The sequence below is a fragment of the Scylla paramamosain genome, chromosome 3, assembly GCF_035594125.1.
Source record: "Scylla paramamosain isolate STU-SP2022 chromosome 3, ASM3559412v1, whole genome shotgun sequence".
NCBI classification, from domain to species: Eukaryota; Metazoa; Arthropoda; class Malacostraca; order Decapoda; family Portunidae; genus Scylla; species Scylla paramamosain.
This window is the reverse complement of record NC_087153.1, coordinates 8,208,654-8,230,845: the sequence shown is the minus strand read 5'-3', so window position 1 is coordinate 8,230,845 and position 22,192 is coordinate 8,208,654. Positions and strand designations below refer to the sequence as shown.

Below are 22,192 nucleotides of genomic sequence, written 5' to 3'. Positions count from 1 at the left end.
CTGTCAACCCCCTACTTGCATCTCAGCATATCTCCCCCTCTCTTTCCCCCCCCTACTCATCCAGCCATTTCTCCACCCTCACGCCTCCCACCTTGCCTTATCTCCCTTACCTTTGTCCTGGATCTCACCTATCTGTCTTCTTCCATCTGTTGCTGGGAGGTATTCTTAATCCCTCAAAATCTGCTCTCCTAAAGTCAGATATTTTACCAGTGTTTTTGCTTCTAGAAGCTTCCCATTTTAATTGCCTAATTACACAATGGTCATTGTTACCAAGTTGTTCTCCAAACTTCACCTTTGTGACTGCTTCCTCCCTGTCAATCAGAATTATCTAGAATATTATTCACCCTTGTGGGTTCTAAGATTACCTGTTTTTAAAAAATTATCCTTAATTACATTAAGAAATTTATCTGCTTCACAGGCTCCAGTCAGTATTCCTGAAATTAAAATCTCCTATCCCAAATATCTGACTATACCTGCCTGCTCTATTTATCTCTTGCCATAGTGAGCTGCTAGCTTCCTTTGTAGTATTTCGTGGCTTGTACACTAATTCCAGTGATTCTTCCTTAATATATACTCATATTGACTGTTTTTTGACTGTTTTGCTATCTATTTTCATGTTACTGTTAATAAAACATTGTAATGTGTTCCTAACATGAAGTGCAATGCCTCCTCCTCTCCTGTTCTCTCTAGTCTATAAAGACTAAACACTTTTCCTGACATTTCAAGCCAGGTATGATATCAAAAGTTTTCTACACATGCCATTCCTCTAAAAATGTCGGTTTTATTAAAATACTTCTACAATTCATTTAATAAACATTTAAGTTATTCCTTGCCTTCAATGAGCTAGTTATCTTTCATCCCTATGAGCCCTTCCTCCGGACTAACAAAAAAAAAGCACTGGAATACAGTTACTTCCCACTCGTGTTAAATCCAAAACCCAAATATCCTGGCATGATGAATACACTCCATCCCTGGCATACAAATTGTCCTTACTATCCCTTATCCTAATCTTGGGAATATTTCTTGTTCCATTGTGAGGTTCTGCTAGATTTTGCTCTCACCTTGCTGTGATTTGTACCAAAATTTATATTGCTAACTGTACATTAAACCATCCCCATAGTTTTTCACTTTTACTTTTAACTGAAATTTTCATATCACTTTCCATTTTAGCATCATCTGTACATAGTTTTACTCTAGCACTACTAATCCCTGCTTTCACCTCTCAGCTTTATAAACAAACTGTTATGTCGCATTGTTTTATACTCCCTAGTTTTTTTTATCTTTCACTTCCAGACAATGTCACAAATCCTTCAGATCTTCCAGTACACTTCTATATGCCCTCAATACATACATCTAAACTGATGTCAACCACTACATATGACAATTTTAACTTTATTTAACTCTGTTCCTTATATCTGCTAATTATTACTTTTGTTATTGAAACAAAATAACTTGTATATATCTTTAGTGCTTTAAAACTCATTATAAATTATTATAATTTTTTAACAATAGTGCTTCATTTATCTCATTTTCAGGTGTTCACTGCTTTCTTTTTTGGTTTAGCTTTCTTTGTGGCTGTGGTTTTTTTGTATCTCTTCTGCTTTTTTTTTCCCAGGATTTTTTTTTCTTTATTGGCATTTTCATTCTTGGCTTTTTGTTTCTTCCCAGCTTTGATTTTTTTTATTTTGTTAGTTTGTTTATTTTCCTTTTGTATTACTTTTACATTTTTGTTTTTACTTGGTACATGTTTATTTAATTTCTTATTTGATTTATTTACAGTTTTTATGTTTTTTTTATCTTTTTTCTTTAAGAAGGCATCTGTGTTACTTTCAGCATACTGTAATAGTTCTTCTAGTTTTTCAAGTGAAGGGTTGAGGAAGGGCTGCACAGTTTCTGTAAGTTGAACACAGATGTTTTTTGGAACAGTACCAGATGGACAAGACTGCACCGACTTCAACAAAGTAGTCAGCTTTTCTTGTATTTCATAACTATTTCCATAGTTTGAATTTGCTAAAGCATTCATTGCAACTATATTTAAATGTTTCTTTTCATTTTCAGAGAGCTGCACAGATGATGTAGATTCCTTCCTCAACTTAAATTTTTTCAGTTTCTTTATACTAGAAGTTAGATTTATATTCTTTTTAATGCGCATACTTTTCATAAACACTTTAATGTTACTTAGCACAATACCTTTTTTTCTGTCAGTATGAGAAGAAAATTGCCCATTCCAAATTTTCTGACTACTGATGCTATCACCTGCATCCATGGGAACATTGTCACTAACATTAGTTACCAAAGAATAGCAATTATTGATGTTATCTGAAGATTCAGTGACATCCATACTTCCATTCTTCCTCTTTCCTAGAAGAACTTCTATAATTTCTTGAGCCTTGAGTCGTGCTTCCAAAGGGCCAAACAGAAGTACCTGAAAGACCATTTTGATTTAGTGAAAGATGAACGTGAAAGTCTAGATGAAGATTAATTAAATTATATATCAGTTAATTAAAGTCAACAATCTCTTCACTCTTGATCCTCATAGCAACAGTGTTTTTAGGTAATTAGATATCCTCTAGCCATTTAGGTACCAAGGACCAAAGATCTTTTCTCGTGTTAAGTACATGACTGCTTTAGATTTTTTTTTTTTTTTTTTTTTAACATCCAGTTTTCCTAGTCTGTCTGAGCCAGGACAGTGCCCCTAATGAAAGACTTTGGTTTTGGTACTGTTACCCTGAATGCATGCCCTTCCTATCCTCAAACCGTGACCAGGATTTGAACCCGAGAGCCTGAGAACCCCTTAGCCCCCAAAGCATTCATAGTCCCACTGTACCCCAGCATGACTGCTTTAGGAGTACATATTTAAAATTGAGGTTTAAGACAAAAGATTTTAATTATAAATACACTAGCTACTCCCAATGCTTTCCTCATTTCTGACCCTGTCCATCCAAGTTACTCCACTCAAAACCCCATTACATTCAATCTCTTCTTGCCTGCTACTTCCATACTCCAAGTCTCAGTAACATACAGTGCAGTTGGTACTACTACCTCTTCATACAATATTGTCTTTACATTTATTCAAGATGGCCTACTCTCAAAGAATCTACTTGTATTCATACCTCTTAACACTTTTCCTGTTTCCTTCTTCACCTTAGCTCTAACCACTGTCTCTACTCCTCCATCCACCACTACTACTGTAGACCCAAAATATCTTAAACAGTCTACCTCCTCTAGCTCCTCACCATTCAGTCTTAAATTCATCCTACCATGTAACTCCCTGGTGCACCTCATTACCTCACTTTCTATATTAACCTTGAGCTTTCTTCTGCACACCTATCCAAACTCCTCTACCAGCCTAGTTAACTTCTGTATCTGCCACCAATGCTGTGTCATCTGTAAACAGCAATTGATTCACACCCAATTCTTTACCCTCTGCTGTTACTAGACCTAATTCCCTATCAAACAATTTAGCATTCACTTCTCTCCTCACACCATCCATATAGATGTTAAGCAGCCATGGTGACATTACAGATCTTACATGACCCACTTTGACCAGAAGCCATTCAGACATGGCATAGAAAATAAAGACCCACTTTGACCAGAAGCCATTCAGACGTGGCATAGAAAATAAAGTTATAGCTGTTGAAAATTCGTCAATTTTTATTGCACCTTTTCATTTTTGTTTTTTCTTTGTCACATAAGTAGCCCTTATAATGTGGGATACTTGATTTCATTGTAGAAAGATAAGTTTGCTTTCCTAAAGAAGAGAATTAATCAAGTGGAAAATATGTATCAGATCTGTGCTAAATGCAGCATGTTGGTGGTGATCTACTGAACACTACTGTTGGTTTTGTCAGCTGCTACCAAGATGGTCACAGCAACTGTCTGCCTAGTGCCCATACAATGTCATTCCAGCACTCTCATAGCTTTTTCATCATTGATGCTGTTTTAAACAAGTGATCAGTACCAGTGAGACTGTGCTGAGCAAGATGTGTTAACCACTGGATAAAGATGGGAGGATCAGGAAGGAGTAACACACTACACTATCATGGCTGACCTACTGGTGCATTGCCAATTTGACATTTTCTCTAAATTTAATGTGAATATAATTTCAAGGATTTTTTTTTCAGATTTATCTTTTAACATTGAGAAATTAGTTTACTTTTGCCAAGAATATCTAGCCATAACCATAGCTGGTGGGCACGATAATGAAAAAATTTACACAGTAACTGATAAAATCAATAAAGATAACCTTATCGCCAATAACCAATAATCGATAACTGGCAATGAATTTATTGTATGATAACCGATAAATCCAAAATTCCAATACTAGCAATAACGATATTAATATTTTAAATAAAAAACTGATCAATCCAAATTTTGATTATTTTATTGTTAACTTAGAAAACTTGGAAAAGTCTTAGATAAAAATTAAAATTCAATGTTTATCCTGTCTCTTCACAAATGAAAAGTATTGTTAAAACTACATTTAAACTTCAACATGCTTATGTTCCAAAAACTAAGATCATCAATTACTGCTAGTTTGGAACCAAGAGTATTGGTGATACTGATGAATCAATAATGCAGGAAAAATAATTATCTGACAACTGATAACCTGATATCGTTAGTGCAATGAATTATCACGACAGTGACCATAACTAACAGGAACATTATCTCCACTTGGGGTTGAAAGTTGCTGCAATGCTCCAGCAGCCTCAACTTTGTTTAAAAAAATTTTAGGTACCACTATTGTTCTAACCTACTATGACTGTGCCACTCAAAATGCATGGCTGAGCCAGTTGCTGCCCTGTGAACTAGTTAGATTGCAATTTGCTCTTCTTGTATGCAGCAATTTTTTTTCTAGTCAAGAAATCTGAGTCATGTTCCCAAATAGACTAACAGAAGTAAACTGTTTCAATTTTCCCATGAACCTGTAAGTGTTGCATGATTAGCTGTGACTCAATTGGCAAACCTTTATTTGTTCCTATAGAATACATTTTAACTTAAGAATATGCAGAGTTATTTAAGCCAAAATGAGTAGTTATTGTGATGACAGCAGTAAATCACTGCTGATCTCCCAATATTTGTAAAATCATACATACAAGAAGAAGGTTGCATAAAATTTATAATGTTGGTTCTGCTGCTCCACTGCAGTACAAAAACGAGTTGCTGCAGCAGGCTAATGGTGTACAGGATCCAGGATTTTTTTTTTTTTAAATCAGACAAATGATGTTACCCCAGAACCAACATCTAGAATCAAGATCTGCTTTTGCCAAAGCATAGGATATGCATTAATTAATCTTTTGAGCTATTCTTTTCCAAATATTGACATACAAGATATTTAATGATATCTATGTGTAAAGTGAAAGGATGCTGGTGCAGCAAGCTCAAGCTTGCTGAGGGAATACCTGTGAATGTTTATACGTGCCTTATCTCAATATGGTAAAGACAGGATTAAATTTGTATCTTGCAGTTAAAAACTATGTTTTGTAGCTTGGGCTACTTTGCTGATGCCCTATAATAGTTTCCATCAATTTGCAGTCTTATTAATACAAAATAATGTGTTGAGCTATAAAATTCTCCTTTAAATATCTTTAAGTCCTCTTGGATGATGCAGTTGCACATTTGTATTTAGAAAGTTTTTTAATATAATTTCAGTACCATTAACTTTCTCACATGTGACAGTGGGTGAAACTAAAAGAATATCCATGCATTTCCAAAGATGATGACATACTTGGAATGAGAGTAGACTCACTCAGTAAGCCGACTTTTCTCTAGATAGTGTCCTGGATAAAGTGGAGAACAGTATGCAACAATTACCAGTAAGCAGACTTTTCTCTAGATAGTGTTCTGGATAAAGTGGAGAACAGTATGCAACAATTACATGTCCTGAATTTTTCAGGTCCCAGATCAGATTCCCCCATTCCCATTTCCATGTGGTCATGATAATAGATCAAATATAATTAGTGTCAGCAGATTAAATTACAACCTGCCATTTATAATCACCAATAAAAAAGGCTTGCAATTCCACCCACTATAAATTTACATGTGGTTGTCCAGCTCCAAATGGTAAGTGCTGGTAACTTTCTATTAATAGTGCGATGATGTGAGGGTCCAGAATTAATGTATTGTCCCCAAATTTACCTACCTGTGGGACCATCACAAGCAAGATGAACAGGACCTGAAGCAAGGAGGAATCAAGATAAATGAGACTGCCACTATCTTTCACAAAAGGTCTGAATGAGAATGAAGTTCCCCTGTCCAAGTCTTATTCTGACACATTATGCAGCAGTTCTAAGAGTTCCTTACTGATTTCCCCATATGTAATGAGAGTATTTTTTTTAAAGTACACCTTAAGGGTGCATCAGTCTTCATGGAAGTATTTCTCTGCTTGCCAGGATGAAGCTAAGGCAGGGGAACTATTTTCATTCTGACCTTTGTTGGTGGCAAGGATGCTAAAGATTGTGGCTCTATGGTGGCCAACAACAGCAGCAATCTTCTTTATCTTTACTCCTCCTGGCCTAAGGCAATGATACAGGCCCTCTCCAGCTTGCTTGTGGTGGCCCAAACATTTTTGCTCTTTCAGTGAAAAATGGTGAGCCTTCATACTCCAGGAGGCATAAAGTGTATATGTTGTCATAATGTGATCACACTATTATTGGGGAGTTAGAAACACTTATTATTTGGAGTTGGGTGAGAGCATGTAAGATTCACAGCAGTTAGAGTTGCAAGCCATTTAAGGTGTAAAAGGCAATGTATTTCTTATGTGGTGTAAATTATGACAATAGAGTTTTAACTCCCAACATGGTTAATCTTTTAGAGTGCACCCCATGTGATAACATATTTAGTCCATTGGTTCTATTACTACTGGAAACATTGACATTGTCAATGTCCTGTTCTGAAAGAGCTATCTTTTGTTCCATTGCACTTTACATGATGTTTTCTCAGATTTCAGTGGCATTTTCAACCAGATGTCTTAACAAGCTACATTGGGAGAGTAGGAGGCCTGCAGAACTTGATAAATTTGGCACTTGGCCAAGGACCAAATTCTTCAAGGCTCCCTCCATATTCTCCAGTCATGGTTCCTTGCAATTACTGACAGATTCATAAGCAGAAGATGCCATTGGAAGACAAAAAACAGAATGCAAAAGTTCTACTGGTACCTATTCTGGAACTGCAAGAATTCCAGTAATGAAAGAATGAATAGACAAATTATTTCAAGTCACAAAGGACAGAAGATTGAAAGGCAATGGAGATGAAATCCAAAAAGTAAGACAATTCTTATCCCTTGGCATGAATGAACTTTGTAGCACAATTTCATGAACCCTGGTTTGAGAAGTTAATTTAAGACTAAAAGGAATTTAATTTTAGTTCCAGAAATCTAGTTATAACCTGATGCTGTTCTACACTGTTGAATAAAGAAGAGGAATGAGAAAAGAATTAAATGCATACCTGTGGTTTTCCCTCTTGGACGATACGGACATGAGCACCAGATTCCTTGATGACTGACTTTATCACTGCTCCTTTCTGCCCTATTATTCTTCCTACATCTCTTGATTTGATGTGCATTGTGGTCAAATTTACCTCCTGTAAATATATTAGTACACATTTACCTCCTGTAAATATATTAGTAGTAGACAATATGACCATGTTAACCAACACCATGGTTTTAATGACCTACACTTACAAGATATAGGGATTCAGTTATGCAACAAAGAGCAGTGGTTGTGTGGAATGAGATGGTTATGTATGAGATGCTGCAAAAGTTACATGCTTATTAAATGGAGAAAAATAAATGGATAAGACTAAGGATAAATAATGAAATGTATGGGATGATAGATACTGGGAATAAATGTAGTTCTGAATACTTCATCCGTATCTGAAGAAATCAGATACACAAACCCATATGTAAATGGAAAATGCCAACATGAGATGATGATGATCTCTTCAGATAAAATGCAACATGGGTTAATCATAACCAATCTTACTGTTAGGCTCTGATTTGGAGAAACGTGTATATGTATGCTTGCTAAAGTGTGGCAGATGTGGATTAATCCTCCCCTCCCAGAGTAACTAGGGATAAGGATGAATTTTAGGTCTAGTCCTAAGTAATTTCTGGTAGTTTAGGTCTTTTGTCTAGCTACAAATCTTCAAGAGAATATGAGCATGCAAATTAATCTACAAAGGCAGAGCAAACCAACGGATAGTGAAATGAGTAAAGATTTTTGTGTAAACTGCACTTTTTGTATGAAAAATTTCTTCAGGGAAAAAAATCTTGAGAAAATAAAAAATACTTACTACTGCTGATGACAGTGTTCCATCAACATTGACTGCAAAATTGCCACCAATTAAGTTTACAGGAGAGCAGTAGCTAACAACAGACTGAGGGACATGTGTATATGATCTGTTCCGATATCTAGTGGGGCATTCGTGGCCGTAGTGACCTTGTCTGCCACAGCTGTAACAGTATCGCTCCCCTAATGGTCTCATGAGGTGTTCTGTAGGAGCCTTAGCTGCCATTCCATTGGTCTGAAGGAGAAGAATTGTGTATTAATTTTACCACGCTGTTATCACCATTATCAATAACACACTCATGTTTGCAAATCCAGAATAAAGGAAAGACCTTAAAACTAGTGAAGTAAAACTGAATTCGAAATCCCTTATAACTATGTTATCTGAATAATGAAGCTTCTGGACAATGTATTTATACACACACACACACACCAAAAAAAAAAAAAAATCAATTAATTAATAAAAAAAAAAAATGAATTCAGTACCAACTGAATGTCATCTGTTTAAATTTGGGAAGAATGACTATATCATCTATATAAAGACTTAAATCTGAAAATTATACATCACACATGAAAGAAGAAAAATATCTAGGAATAGTGATATAGGATGACAACGGATCAGAAGCATATAAGAAAGATATCTGGAGAAGCACATGTAGAACACTAGTGGTGGCCTTTTACTTCCTAGTACATAATGAAATAAATAATCACTACAATAGTAAGGCCAAAATTACAATATGCTTCAAATTATATAGTCCCCTTACTTTAAAATATATATATATATATATATATATATATATATATATATATATATATATATATATATATATATATATATATATATATATATATATATATATACAGGGGAAAGCATACAGTATATATATATATACAGGGAAAGCATACAGTTTTCTTTCTTCCTTTATTTCTTGCAAGAAATAAAGGAAGAATGAAAACTGGAATGTTTTTCCTGATCAGCTCTACTATAGCTCGGAATTCTCTCTCTCTCTCTCTCTCTCTCTCTCTCTCTCTCTCTCTCTCTCTCTCTCTCTCTCTCTCTCTCTCTCTCTCTCTCTCTCTCTCTCTCTCAGACTTCAAAATCTTATCGCCTGTACTGTTATCAGTAAAAGAAGAAAGGTGAAATGTGTTTTTGTGTCTCCTTTACTCGCATATAAAACTATAATACTTAAACTACTACCCAAACAACTCCACGTTACCATATATCTACATCGCAGAACTTAAAGCTTCAACAGTAATCAACAAGCCACCAGATCTGTTGCTGCTATCATCAACTCAACAGCATCCAATAACAACCAATAAGTGGTGAGCAGTGATTTCTATCTCAAACTGTGGCAGCAGTAGAAGCAGATGTCATCTGATAAACACACACACACATGCACACATATACACACTAACTTACACACTACTGACATAGCACAATCATATTAATGACACCAAAAATACTCAAATTATCAAGATAAAAACAACAACATTCCCTCACATCAGACATGTCGAAGAAAAAATAAATAAATAAATAAAGTACAAGAAATGAGGGACGTGAAGTTATGCACATGCATCTCCTGCCAGACCTCACACCTCTGTCACCCATTGTGACACACCATCACTCCATGAATCAATTTCATCTGCTCCTACTTCTCAAGAGCATGATTCATCAGCATGTGACATATGAGCATCGTTATTAGAAGAAATAGAAAAGGAGCCTGATTAAAAATGAAATGCTTATAACAAGTAAATAGACTGAAAAAGCTTGTACAAGTTCACACTCTCTTATCTGAAAACCTTGGGAACAGACACTTTTTTGATTTAGGAAAGGAAGACACACTGACTGTTTTTTTTTTTTTTTTATAAAACCTTACGGGGGACCAGATGGGTCAGTGGTATAGTGCTCGACTTGTGGCTGCAAGGTAGCAAGTTTGTGCCTTGATGCTGGCAGTTACTCAGTGAGAGAAGTAACATTTTTGTGACCCTGGTGGGGCTACACACCCATAAGTGGCCAAAGTCACTTGAATTCCCTGAATGTATAATTGAAAAAAAATAAAAATAAAATAAATAAATAAATAAATAAATAAATAAATAAATAAAATAAATAAATAAATAATAAGAAATTAATAAAAATGAAAGTGTATGTATACACTTAATGTAGTTTTACAGTGGCTGCAAAATAAATCGACAAAGTATAAACAGGATGGCATACCCATGGACCAAAGCTTCAGTGCTTGATCAACAGGCATAGGAGGTATGAAAAAGTTGTAAATTGTAATGCATGGCAACTCATGCTCTGAAGATGCTATGCTCAGTTTTTTTAATCACTGACACTGACAGTAACTGTCAGGTACAGCAGATGTCTTCTGCACTCTCCTTCCCATTTCCCCTTGCTGTAACCTCATTTCATCGCTTACATTATAATGGGTTCTGGCAAACTTTACAAAGAAAGTGTTGTGATGGCATTTGTTTGAGAGGGCCTCAGTAATTTGTATGACTGAAAGCCAGGAAAATCATAAGCAACCATCACATGGGTAGTGAAGGCTGCACTAGTGCTTGGAACAGCTGTCACTCCCAAGAGAAAGGATCTGGGCATAAAAGAAAAACAAAAACAAGAATAGTAAGTTCATTGGACATATGCCTTGTAAAAATAGAGTCCCTGCTGCCTTTTCTCACGGTCAGAGGAGGCTTGTGAGCTGCAAGGCAACAGGGAGTGACAGCTGTTCCAAGCACTAGTGCAGCCTTAAGAACATAAGCACATAAGAAATAAGGGAAGCTGCAAGAAGCAACCAGGCTTACACGTGGCAGTCCCTGTATGAAATATACCTACCTATTTCCATCTATTATCCCCATCCATAAACCTGTCTAATCTTCTCTTAAATCTCTCTAGTGTCCTAGCACTAACAACCTGATTACTGAGTCCGCTCCTCATCTACCACTCTATTTGAGAACCAATTTTTTCCTATCTCCTTCCTAAACCTAAATTTTTCAAGCTTGAACCCCGTTATTTCTTGTTCTACCCTGGTTTCTGATCCTAAGAATTTTGCTTACATCCCCCTTGTTATAATCCTTATACCACTTAAAGACTTCTATCAGGTCCCCTCTTAACCTACGTCTATCTAAAGAATGTAAATTTAACTTCAATCTCGCCTCATAAGGAATACTCCTCATCCCCTGTATCCTTTCAGTCATTCTCCTCTGTACTGATTCTAATAGACCTATATCTTTCCTGTAATGTGGGGACCAGAACTGGACAGCGTAGTCTAGATGAGGTCTGACCAGCGCCAAATATAGCTTTAATATTACTTCTGGCCTTCTACTTTCAACACTCCTAAAAATTAATCCTATACCCTATTTGTCCTGTTTCTGGCCTCTATGCATTGTTTTCCTAGATGGAGTTCAGAGCTAATTATAACTCCTAAATCTTTCTTGTACACTGTACCTACCAGAGTTTGGTTGTTTAATGTGTACCTAATGTGTGGGTTTCCTCTACCTACGCTAAGTACTTTGCATTTATTGATATTACATTGCATTTGCCATCTGTCCATCCATTCATTCATTCTATCTAAATCTGCCTGCAAGGCGATGGCATCCGATTCTGACCCAATGGGGAGTTTTCGGAACTTAACCACTAGATGTCGTTGCTGCTCATCTAACTGTAGGAAAGAGAGCTAAAATATTGTTGTAGTAAATCTATGCATAAAGATGCATAGAACATTGATCATCATGATACTATTGAAATGATGTATAAACTTTTCAATATCCGGTATGGATAATATTGAAAGAATGTGGTCAGATTAATTATTTTTTTTGTGTGATTATCGAGTAAACTGCTGGCATTATCTTCAATAAAGCATATTACAAGTATAAAAACTATTGATTTGGACAATGAAAAAAATAAAAAATCACACTGTACTATATAGTATGACACAACCTACTCAGTAATATTGTGATACATGGCAATTTTTTTTTTGTAGGGATTTTAGCATCCCTCTCACGAAGTGAGCGACAAGGCAAAGTAATCGATAACCAAAACAAACATCTCTCAGGCGATCCTGCTGCTACTGTAGTGTCCAGCTACCATAATCCATTGCTTAGGGCGTAGTGGAGATGGGCACCACAGCAACATTCAACTTCTTGTCCAACAACGTGTTTCTTAAGTTCAACCAGCGCGGCCGAGTCAGGTGTTTGTTTTGGTTAGAGAAACCGCATTACTATCGCCAGGACACTCAAGTTGCCAATTTTTTTTTTATTAAAATTGCCGTTTACATAAACTAGGAAGCAGATCTATGTAATTTGGACTTTTGATTGTCACAGACATGTTGCCTTTATGTTACTGTTGTCTAGATTAAGACGTTTCCAATCGAGAGTGTATTCATTTGCAAATCTTAAGATGACCAAATAAATCTAAATGCCGATTCACTAGAAAATCAACTTATATACATTTGTTCATGAAAAGAGTTTGATTTTACTTGTGTTACTACTTAGAAGGGATTATGTAGAAAAATATATTATATAAGCCCATTGCATCTTCATGTAAATAGAATAACACTGTAGGTATATCTGATATTGCTTGTATGTGAGAGAAGAGTTTGTGTCTGTGCTGCCACCTGGTGACAACCACTAGTTCTGAAAACTCCCCATTAATCTACCAATCTTTGTGTCATCCGCAATTTTACTAACATCACTACTAATTCTACTATCCAAGTCATTGATATATATTAGAAATAGCAATGGCCCTAATACTGATCCCTGTGGCACCCCACTAATTACATGACCCCACTTGGATTTCAAACCGTTTATTACAATTCTTTGTCACCTGTCGCTAAGCCATGACTCTATCCAGCCTAACACCTTCCCATCTATCTTGTGTGCCCTAACCTTTCTCAGGAGCCTTTGATGGAGTACCTTGTCAAATGCTTTACTAAAGTCCAGATATAAGATATCACCCATGTGGTGGCTGCTTCTGATCTTCCTATCTTCCTTTCAGTCCCTCAATCACTGAGGCCCTCTCAAACAAATGCCATCACAACACTCTTCTCTTAATTGTTAAGTTTCCTAGGAGTCATTATAATGTAATGAAAAATAAATGTGAGCAATGAAATGAAGATGTCACAGCAAGGGGGAAATGGGAAGGAGAGCACAGGAGAGACATCTCCCCCCACTATGCCTGGCAGTTATTGTCAAATTAAACTGAGCATAGTATCTTCAGGACATGTGTGTTACCATAGGTGTCAATTAACCACTTTTTAATACCCCCTTATGGCAGTAGATCAAGCATTGGATCTATGGTCTATGGGCACAATGTCTTGTTTAAACTTTGTCTTTTTTTTTTTTTTTTGTGTGTGTGTGTGTGTGTGTGTGTGTGTGTGTGGTGGAACCTTACCACCACTTTGTGAAATTTGCTACAGTGACATCATGTCACCATTCAAAAAACTTTCAGATTTCAGGATTTCAAATGATGGATCCTCAACCTGTATTTTCACGCTGTTTGGGCAAGAATGATAATTGTATCTATCTACTAAAAGATTTGAAACAACAATAAGACTGAAATGAGTTGCAAGTAAGCTCTGATACTCTCTTGTAAGAGATAATATCCAAAAGAGGTGGCATCTGGAGCCTGAAGCAAAAAGCATCTTTCTGGAATTCAGTGAGTCCTGCATGTTCATAATGAGAAAGATTTCTAAACACTTCTTTGATATGAAAAGGGAATAGAAAAACTAATCATATATAGAAACTGAGCCTAATGAAAAGGAAACCAGTCTTGAAAAGTATTCCAAATTTTAAAGAGCCATATCTCAAAACAATGTTTTTTAAATCTTTGAAAGCTATCTCTTAAGCCATTAATGCATCAATTTTAATGAAACAAGACACAAAGAGGGAAGAGAAAATCTTACAGTTAGATGAAACCGTCTCCAAAGATCAGGACAAAGGTCTTTCTGATGACCTGGATAACTACACAAGTTGCAGGTATGTGCCAGATCTGTAGCAGGGCAGAAGTAATGAGGCTCCTCACCACACTGAAACAAATTTACATATTAATGACTAATGGTGAGGATGTGCAGTGCAACTGCTTGGCTTAAGTTAATGTAGACTTTCATATGGTCATCATTATTACTAGCATTATGATTTCATATATTATTATCACTTTCAAATTTTCATTTTCCACTATTTTTTTTTTTTTTTTTTTTACTTTCATTTTAAAAGCCTTTAATCAAATCCATACTTCACTCATTACCTTCCAAAGTTTTCATCTACTCTTCAGGTATAGCTAATGCACATTATTTATAAAGTTGTGCACTTTACTTACTTAGCTTACCACCAAAGTCAAACACAGCCAAAAAAAACAGTTAAGGAATGTAAATCATTGCACATGTCAGTAACACTTAGTATAATGATAATATTTCTAGTGCACATGTGATGCACTTTTTATACAACTATATTTGGTGAATTAAAACATGTTATAAAACTTGCTTACTTTAAAACAGCAGTTTTCAGGGCAATTATTTCGACTAGAATGATCTGTCTTAGAACAAAGGTGGCAGACTGGAACTCGAGGGCACGTGTTGATCGTGTGTCCATCTTGCCTGCAACGTTTACACTTTTCAGGTATATTATAGTACCTCTTTTTTCGAGTAATTTGATAATCAGCAGCAATGAGAGACCAATCTGCTGGTGAACCTGAAAAAAATAGTTTACATGAAGCCACTGGCTTAGTAAATAATTCTTTATTTCTTAAGTGAAGGGACATAAGAATTCATTTAAGAAAAAATACTATACACTCCACAATAAATGTAAATATTATCAGAGTATTTACTTATCTATTTACTTATTCCTCATGTGGTGATAGATATCAGATACAGCACCACATGACAGCAGCTTATGGCAATGAACCATATTGCAGGAATAATAAAAAGGATGTCTGCAACAACAGCAAGACAGTTTATAAGGATTAACAGTAGCTGATGCTTATAGGATGGCTAGTATCTATCTATATGCTGTGTGTGTGTGTGTGTGTGTGTGTGTGTGTGTGTGTGTGTGTGTGTGTGTGTGTGTGTGTGTGTGTGTGTGTGTACAGTGGAACCTAAGTTATCAAACGCCTCCTTTTTTTAATAAATCGGGTTTCAAACAAAATTTTGAACTCTTTATTACTTCAGTTGTAATACCATAATTCAGTCCTAGAACAAAGTTACTTGATTTCAAGTATTAAAAGACATAGCAAAAGCTACTATTCATTACTAATTTATAGCTTCTATAAATATTTACTTTATTTATATATATCTGGAGGAAAGACACAGAGTGTAAGACAGTAATTCAACCTTTGAAATAAGGTAAATGTGATCCCATTGAAGAGCCTTGATGTAAAGAAATAGTTTTGTGCTCAAGAGTTATCGCAAGCCACCTGTGGCTTTCAATTATCCCCAATGCCATCACAACTGCATTTTTCCAGTAGCTTTTCCCAGCAGCAAGATGTCTAAGTGTTATGATCACCTTCATTTTGGCAGTAAATGGGTTGCTCTTTTCTGTGTCCTTTTGTATGGCTTCCCTCACTAGACTGGTGACAAAGAGAATGCCTGCCTTGTTTAAACAGTATCTTCTGATAAGTTCACTAAGTTAATTCAATACAGCCTTTCTTGATAATTAATTTGTCAGCTGGAGATGTTATGAAGTGGCCATCGTGGCTGTGGGAGCATTTGCCATAAGCCACCAAGACAGGAGAAACTGGTGTTTGGGAACAGATTAATCCAATTTACATTGATTCCTTTGGGGAAAATAGTTTCGGCTTTCAAATATTTCAGATTTTGAACCCTGGGAGATAAGTAATGCTGCACCCCCAGGTGAGAGAAATAGAGATATAGGGGGTGGGGGCTGCAGGAAGGTAGTGTGGGGGGTTGGGGTTATGAGTGATGCTGCACCCCAGACTGGACAGATGGAGGTGTAAATGAAGAATTTCAGTATTAATAGATGTAGAGTAAAACCTCAATTTAGAACACCATTTCAAGCAGCCCTTTTCTACCAAAATGAGATTTTTGACCAATCAAAACTCTTAATAGTTCCTTCCAGCTCAGAGGAAATACCTAATAAATTAAGGGCAAGTTCTAATAAATCAAATTCATTCCCTCTCAAAACCAGGCAAACTTGCCATGTATCACCACTTGCTGATATTATTAATAAAAAAAAAAAATAAAAAAATCTGATGTGCTTCTGAAAGAGTGACATTATTTTAGTGGCAACATTCTGTTTGAGTAGAATGTTCTGCTCAAGAAAGATAAACTTTGAGAATATACATTTAACTAAACTGAGGCTTTTCTGTATAATCACCAATTAAATTTATTTGGAAAATAAAATTTCTCTTCAAACAAGAGAATACTGAAGCTATGTGATTTAAACCAAAATTCTACATTACATGAGTTCTTTAAATATCAGCAATTAAGCTAATGGGAAATAAAAATTTTCATTAACAGGAAAATATGAAGGCTATATGAATTAAATTAGAGATATACTCCATTGTACTGTTTTCTTTAAGTAACACCAAAGTTACCTGATTGCTGAAGATGGATTTCTGACACATCAAAGTCATCAGAAACATCAGAATCATAAAAATTTGCCATGCTTTGAGTCCACTTCTCACATGAAGGCCTTGTTGTTGTATTGGGTCGCCCTTTGGTGAAGTCAACAGAGGAACAGCTCCTCTTGTTTCGTGGCTTTTTTGTTATGTCCTTTTTCCTCTTATTTGTCCTCTTATTTGTAGGTGCATCCTTTGTTATAGTTTTGATCCAGCCTGAGAGCCTTTTATCAATATTCAATGTCAAGTCAGTGCCTTTTGTAGCTTCTGGCATATCAACGTCACAACTGTCTGATTCTGATCCAAATGCTACAATATCTCCTTCCTTCTTTCCATGCTCTCCTCTAATCTCTGAAATTTCATGTACACTTCTTGACATTCCTTCTCTGTTTTTAGTTGTGAGAACTGAAGAAGGAGGCTTCTCAATTTTTCGGTATTTATTACTGTTTGATTTTATACGGGTTCCATCTCTGATTCTTGCTTTCTCTTCACTATCAGAACTTGATTCTAAAGTTAAAATTTCAGGTTTTTTAGGTTTCGGTGGAGGAAGTACATATATATCAGCATCTGAATTGCTGTCTTCTTCCAGTTGGTGTACATCACCATTCACAGTGCTCTTTGATACTGCACTGAGCAGGTTATTACATCTCGAGTCTTCTTCATGATCAGAACATGAAGTTTTTCTTCTTTTCCTTTTGTTGGATTTTGCTTTGGGTCTTTCTTTAATGCTTTCATGGTCATTTGTCTCTATATTTTTCATGATCAATCTGTTTTCAATATCATCTTCCTCTTCCTCAGATGTCACTAAGTTACAATACAGCACATCAAGAGGAACATTACCAGAGATACTGCCATCACTACAGGTGCTAGACATTCTCTCTCTCACTGACTGCAAGTACATCACATTTTTCTTTATGAGAGAAACATCACCACTGAAAGAAACTTCAGGACCACAGTTTCTATGAATCTCACCCTTTTGTGCAATGGAACAATTCTCAGTATTTCTTGCATTTACATTACCAGTAAAATCTGTCAGTGTAACCTCTGTACCTTCCTCAGTATTTATATAAATGCAATTGTCAAACTGGGAATTCTGAGCTTCATCAATTTTAGAGGCAGCTGTTGGAAATTTGAGTGGAAAAGTTGAAGTCCTCATTTCTGGCATGTGTTTTTGATTATGTACTTGGCTCAGTTGGCAGCCATCAAGCTGTGCAACCTGTTCATCACAGGTCTTGGGGTCAGTCTCCTCTTCATGCTGTTCCTCTGTGGGTGACCTACTCTCAGTGTCAGCTTCAGTTACATCTGGATTTGTTTCAAAATACAACTGCTGATACAACTGGAACTCTACATCTTCTGCTTCACTGTCAAATTCACTGTCTTTGTCCACATCACTCACATCACTAATTTCTTCAGAGGTCTTCATCCTCTGAAAGGAAAGAAAATTGCTTCAGTTGCAGTAATGACACTTTAGACATGCAATAAATATATAGGTAATACATTTCTATAAAGCTATAATAATACCACCTCTTGTCTGTTGCTCATCTATTCCAGGCCACCTTAATAAAACTTAACTTCTGGTTCTCCATCTACCCACTTTTTTTTTTTTTAATACAATAACATTGTTACTCCAACTGTTCACCTATTGATAGACATGACTCATCCTGCCCATGTCTACTTTTTACTTTTAATTGTACACAACATGTCCCTAACATTAGTCTGCTCCATAATCCATGATATTTTATCTCTCCATTTCTCTTTGGGCATTGAAGAGTTTGCTCTAAACTTTTTTTAAGACTACAGGCTTCCAATCTGTACATCATAACAACACAGTAAAACACACTGACCATAAATCTTTCTCTTTGGTGATAGTGAAAATCTTTTTTTAATAATATAGTCATGCTTACCAGACACTGCATCCTATTGTTCTTTTCATTTTATCTTTAAGGGAAAGAGAGATGTAGCAGAAATGCAAGAGACATGCATGAAATATTCTGGAATGTACGATTGCATGAATGGAAATGAGAATGAGGTGTAGGAAAGAGTGGAAGGAGTGATGTGATGTGGTATGGTGTGAATAAGAGAAGCAAAGGAAGAGAAGTGTGTGCCCTCATTATGTTCCCAACACTATGGATGGGTAGTGAGGATCATTGATAGTGTGAGCAGTGGAAAAAGTATGGATCAATAAATTGCATCAATAAATGCAAGAAGTGAGAAAGGGAGAGAGGAGATGAGGAAGTTTTCGAATGACATAGATGAGTACATATATAGCAAAAACTGGGAAAAGCTAAGTACAGTATCCTTTCAAGTGTCACACTTGCTTTCTTTCAAAGGCATAGAGCTAAACTCGAGGATTGGAAAACTGCATTTCATTGCAAACACTGGAAATTATTTATTCTACATAGTCCAGAGCTGCATGTGTGTTTTTTGTCCTCACATCCAACATGAAGCAGCCTGTGGCAGTGCAGCATCACAATATCTAAAACTGTATGTGTTTTTTGTCTTCACATCTGATGCAACAAAGCGCTATGGTGGTGCAGCGCCACTGCATCTAAAACTGCATGTTTGTGTTTTATTCTCACTTTTGGTGTGATACAGTGCTGCAACCATGCAGCAACATCACATCGAAAACTATGTGTGTGTGTGTGTGTGTGTGTGTGTGTGTGTGTGTGTGTGTGTGTGTCCTCACATCTTTTGAAACACAGTGCTGTAACAGTGCAGCGTCACCACATGTAAAACTGAAAGTAAGTAATATTTTATTGCTATGATGTGTACATATAAGCAAAGATAATGGCAAAGTATGAAATAAAAGTATATAGCAAACTGTCAGTCAGGCCATGGCTCCCTGACTGACAGATGTTAATTACACAGATAAAGCCATCAGCTGCCTATAATTAATAGACAGTAGTAATCTAAAAAATCTGTTAAAGAGTTTTGATGTTCAGGTATATGTTTCCTAATTTCCCTTTTGAATGCTAGATAGTGATTTAACAAGTGTCTTTACACTCACAGGTAAACGACTGAACAATTTAGGTCCAATACAGAAGATACTATTTTTAAATGAAATTGTTTGAAAGTGTGAGTAAATTAGAACTACGTTATTGCTGGTGAAAACTGTCAAGAAACTTGAACAGGTCATTGCCTAAGTAATTGGTAGTGATCTTACAAATTAATAACACAGTATTACCTCAGTATATGTCTGCTTTGGAATAAGTCCAACTTAGTATATGCCCTGTTTGGACACATAAAAATTTGCTTGGTATATGACCTTTGTCTGGAATACAACTCACATGCTAGAATTTGTATGGATCTTGTACGAGTCATGACACTGCACACTACCCTTGTTTACCTCTCTCTAGGCAAAGTCACGACTTCCCACAGCCATGAGCGTCAGTACACCCATTGCTACTATTCAGTGAACAACCTGCACACATAATTCTGTTTTTTGCAAATTTTTACTAAATTCACTGACCATGAATTCTAAGAAAGTTAATGAGAAGACCCAATCAATGAAGAAAATGATTAGGATCACCATGGAGGTGAAAAAAAGAGATTCTTGAAAAATATGATGTTATAATATTTCTTTTCCCTTTAAGTAACTTTCCATCCAGTTTTTTTTATATTTCCGTTACATCCTCCTATATTTTCTAGCTTTCATAACAATCTATTGTGGGGAACTTTGTCGAAAGTTTTCTTTTTAGATCTATGTAAATACACACAGCCTACCCATCCATCCCTCTCCTGTGTTATACTTTCTTGAATAAAAGCTCATGATCACTTTTGTCTAAAGCCATACTGTTTTTCTGTTATTATATCATGTTTTCTAGAAATTTTGTCCTCTGCTTCTTTATCACTTTTTTGCAAATCTTACATACTATGCTGGTCATTGATATAAGTCTATGGTTTAGTGGTTCTTCTTTCTTTCCACTTTTATAAACTGGCACTATGCCTGCTCTCTTCCATTTCTTAGGCACTCTTCCAGTTAATAATGAGCACTTTATTATGTCATATTATTTAATATGTTCAACTAATTGTTTCCTGCACTCTTTTAAAATGAAACCTGATACTCCATCTAGTCCTGTTGCTTTTTTTATCTTCTGGTTCCTCATTTTATAAACTTCTTTAATTACTGTAATTTCCCACCTTTAATTACTGTAATTTCCCACATTTGCTTTTCTGTCTTCTCATCTTATGTTTTTTTTTTAATTCTGATTCTTTTGTGAAAACTTGTTGACTAGTTAGTGTTGTGTGCAATGTGCAATAACAAAATATACTGTAAATATCTATCTTTGGGCTTACAGAGAAACTGGCCAAGAACATGTATTATAGGATAAACCAAACTTTCAGATAAACCATCAGCCACCTCATCTTATATAGTTCAGTTTATTGGAGGTTTTACTGTATTATTCCAATACTATTCTTTTAATATTGCTAGTAGTAATAGCTATAAATTCGATATTCTTTAAATCTTTCACCAGTCTTGGTTCATCTTACCCTTCTCATCTGATAGAGCTTCTCAATGACTAATCTGAAACCCATATATACCAACAGCAAATTATTATAATACTGACAGCAGATTTTTTACGATCTTTTTTCTTTTTTGTGAGCAAGGTTTAGTTAGATTAGGTTAGTTTGGTTAGATTAGGTTAGTTAGGTTAGATAAATTTGGCTAGGTGGTGGTACGTCACTGCCGATTGGCAGCCACGGGCGAGCGGCAGCCAGCCCTATTGAGGCTACATTGAGAGTGTTACTGCTGTTACTTTGTGAAGGCCACATTATTTTTTTTCTGGTAGACTTCGGTCTATTTATTATTAATCTACCTTCATTTTCACCGCAAAACTTTAGTACCTGAGGGGATGGGCGTCGGGGAGGGTAACACAAAAAAAAAAAAAAAATTATTTGCGGGGAAAACAAACAGATTAATTCAAAATGGGCCGAAAACTGCCAGAAAAAAAGTTTCGTCCCGAATAGAGGGTAGTGAAAGAGTTAAAAGTTACCATCAACTGAATAAAATAATTGGATAAATGCACATTTCCAAGGTGTTGCAAACACGAGTAATGCACTGAAGAACTGGCGACAGCTGCCCGATGTGTCCTCACCTGTTTCACGATAATTCAAATATGTTATGACTCAGGTCTTGAATTTACTATTGTAGCGACCTATGAGGCCATTGCACCTCTCAATTACTAGAACTAACACGTTCACCATGCTCACCTCAGCAGGATCCGCGTATTAACACCACGTGCATGCTAAACTATAAGTGATGGAAGGCCCGGACCAAAACACACTACGTAGACTTCCTTCATCAGCTTCGATTCTAAGTTGAAACTACTCGATAGCT

The 22,192-nt window shown here is 36.0% G+C and overlaps 1 protein-coding gene and 1 long non-coding RNA gene across 3 annotated transcripts in view; one reads left to right on the top strand and one right to left on the bottom strand.

The window, feature by feature from the left end:
• LOC135089861 (uncharacterized) overlaps positions 1-7,083 on the top strand; it is a 14,244-nt gene extending 7,161 nt beyond the window's left edge. The window contains exon 3 of the long non-coding RNA XR_010261664.1: positions 6,943-7,083. This is a non-coding gene — a long non-coding RNA (uncharacterized LOC135089861). The remainder of the gene's footprint in view (positions 1-6,942) is intronic.
• LOC135089822 (uncharacterized) lies at positions 1,451-22,192 on the bottom strand. 2 transcript variants are annotated; one of them, XM_063985919.1, is made up of 7 exons: positions 22,066-22,192; positions 16,831-18,280; positions 14,767-14,969; positions 14,186-14,308; positions 8,293-8,523; positions 7,447-7,581; positions 1,451-2,425 (listed from the first exon to the last, which is right to left on the bottom strand). In XM_063985919.1, the coding sequence occupies exons 2-7, from the start codon at positions 18,275-18,277 to the stop codon at positions 1,532-1,534; spliced, it is 3,033 nt and encodes a 1,010-aa protein (XP_063841989.1). In that variant the 5' UTR covers positions 18,278-18,280; positions 22,066-22,192; the 3' UTR covers positions 1,451-1,531. The 2 variants fall into 2 exon arrangements, with proteins under 2 accessions (XP_063841989.1, XP_063841998.1); XM_063985928.1 differs by lacking the exon at positions 22,066-22,192 and adding an exon at positions 21,951-22,061.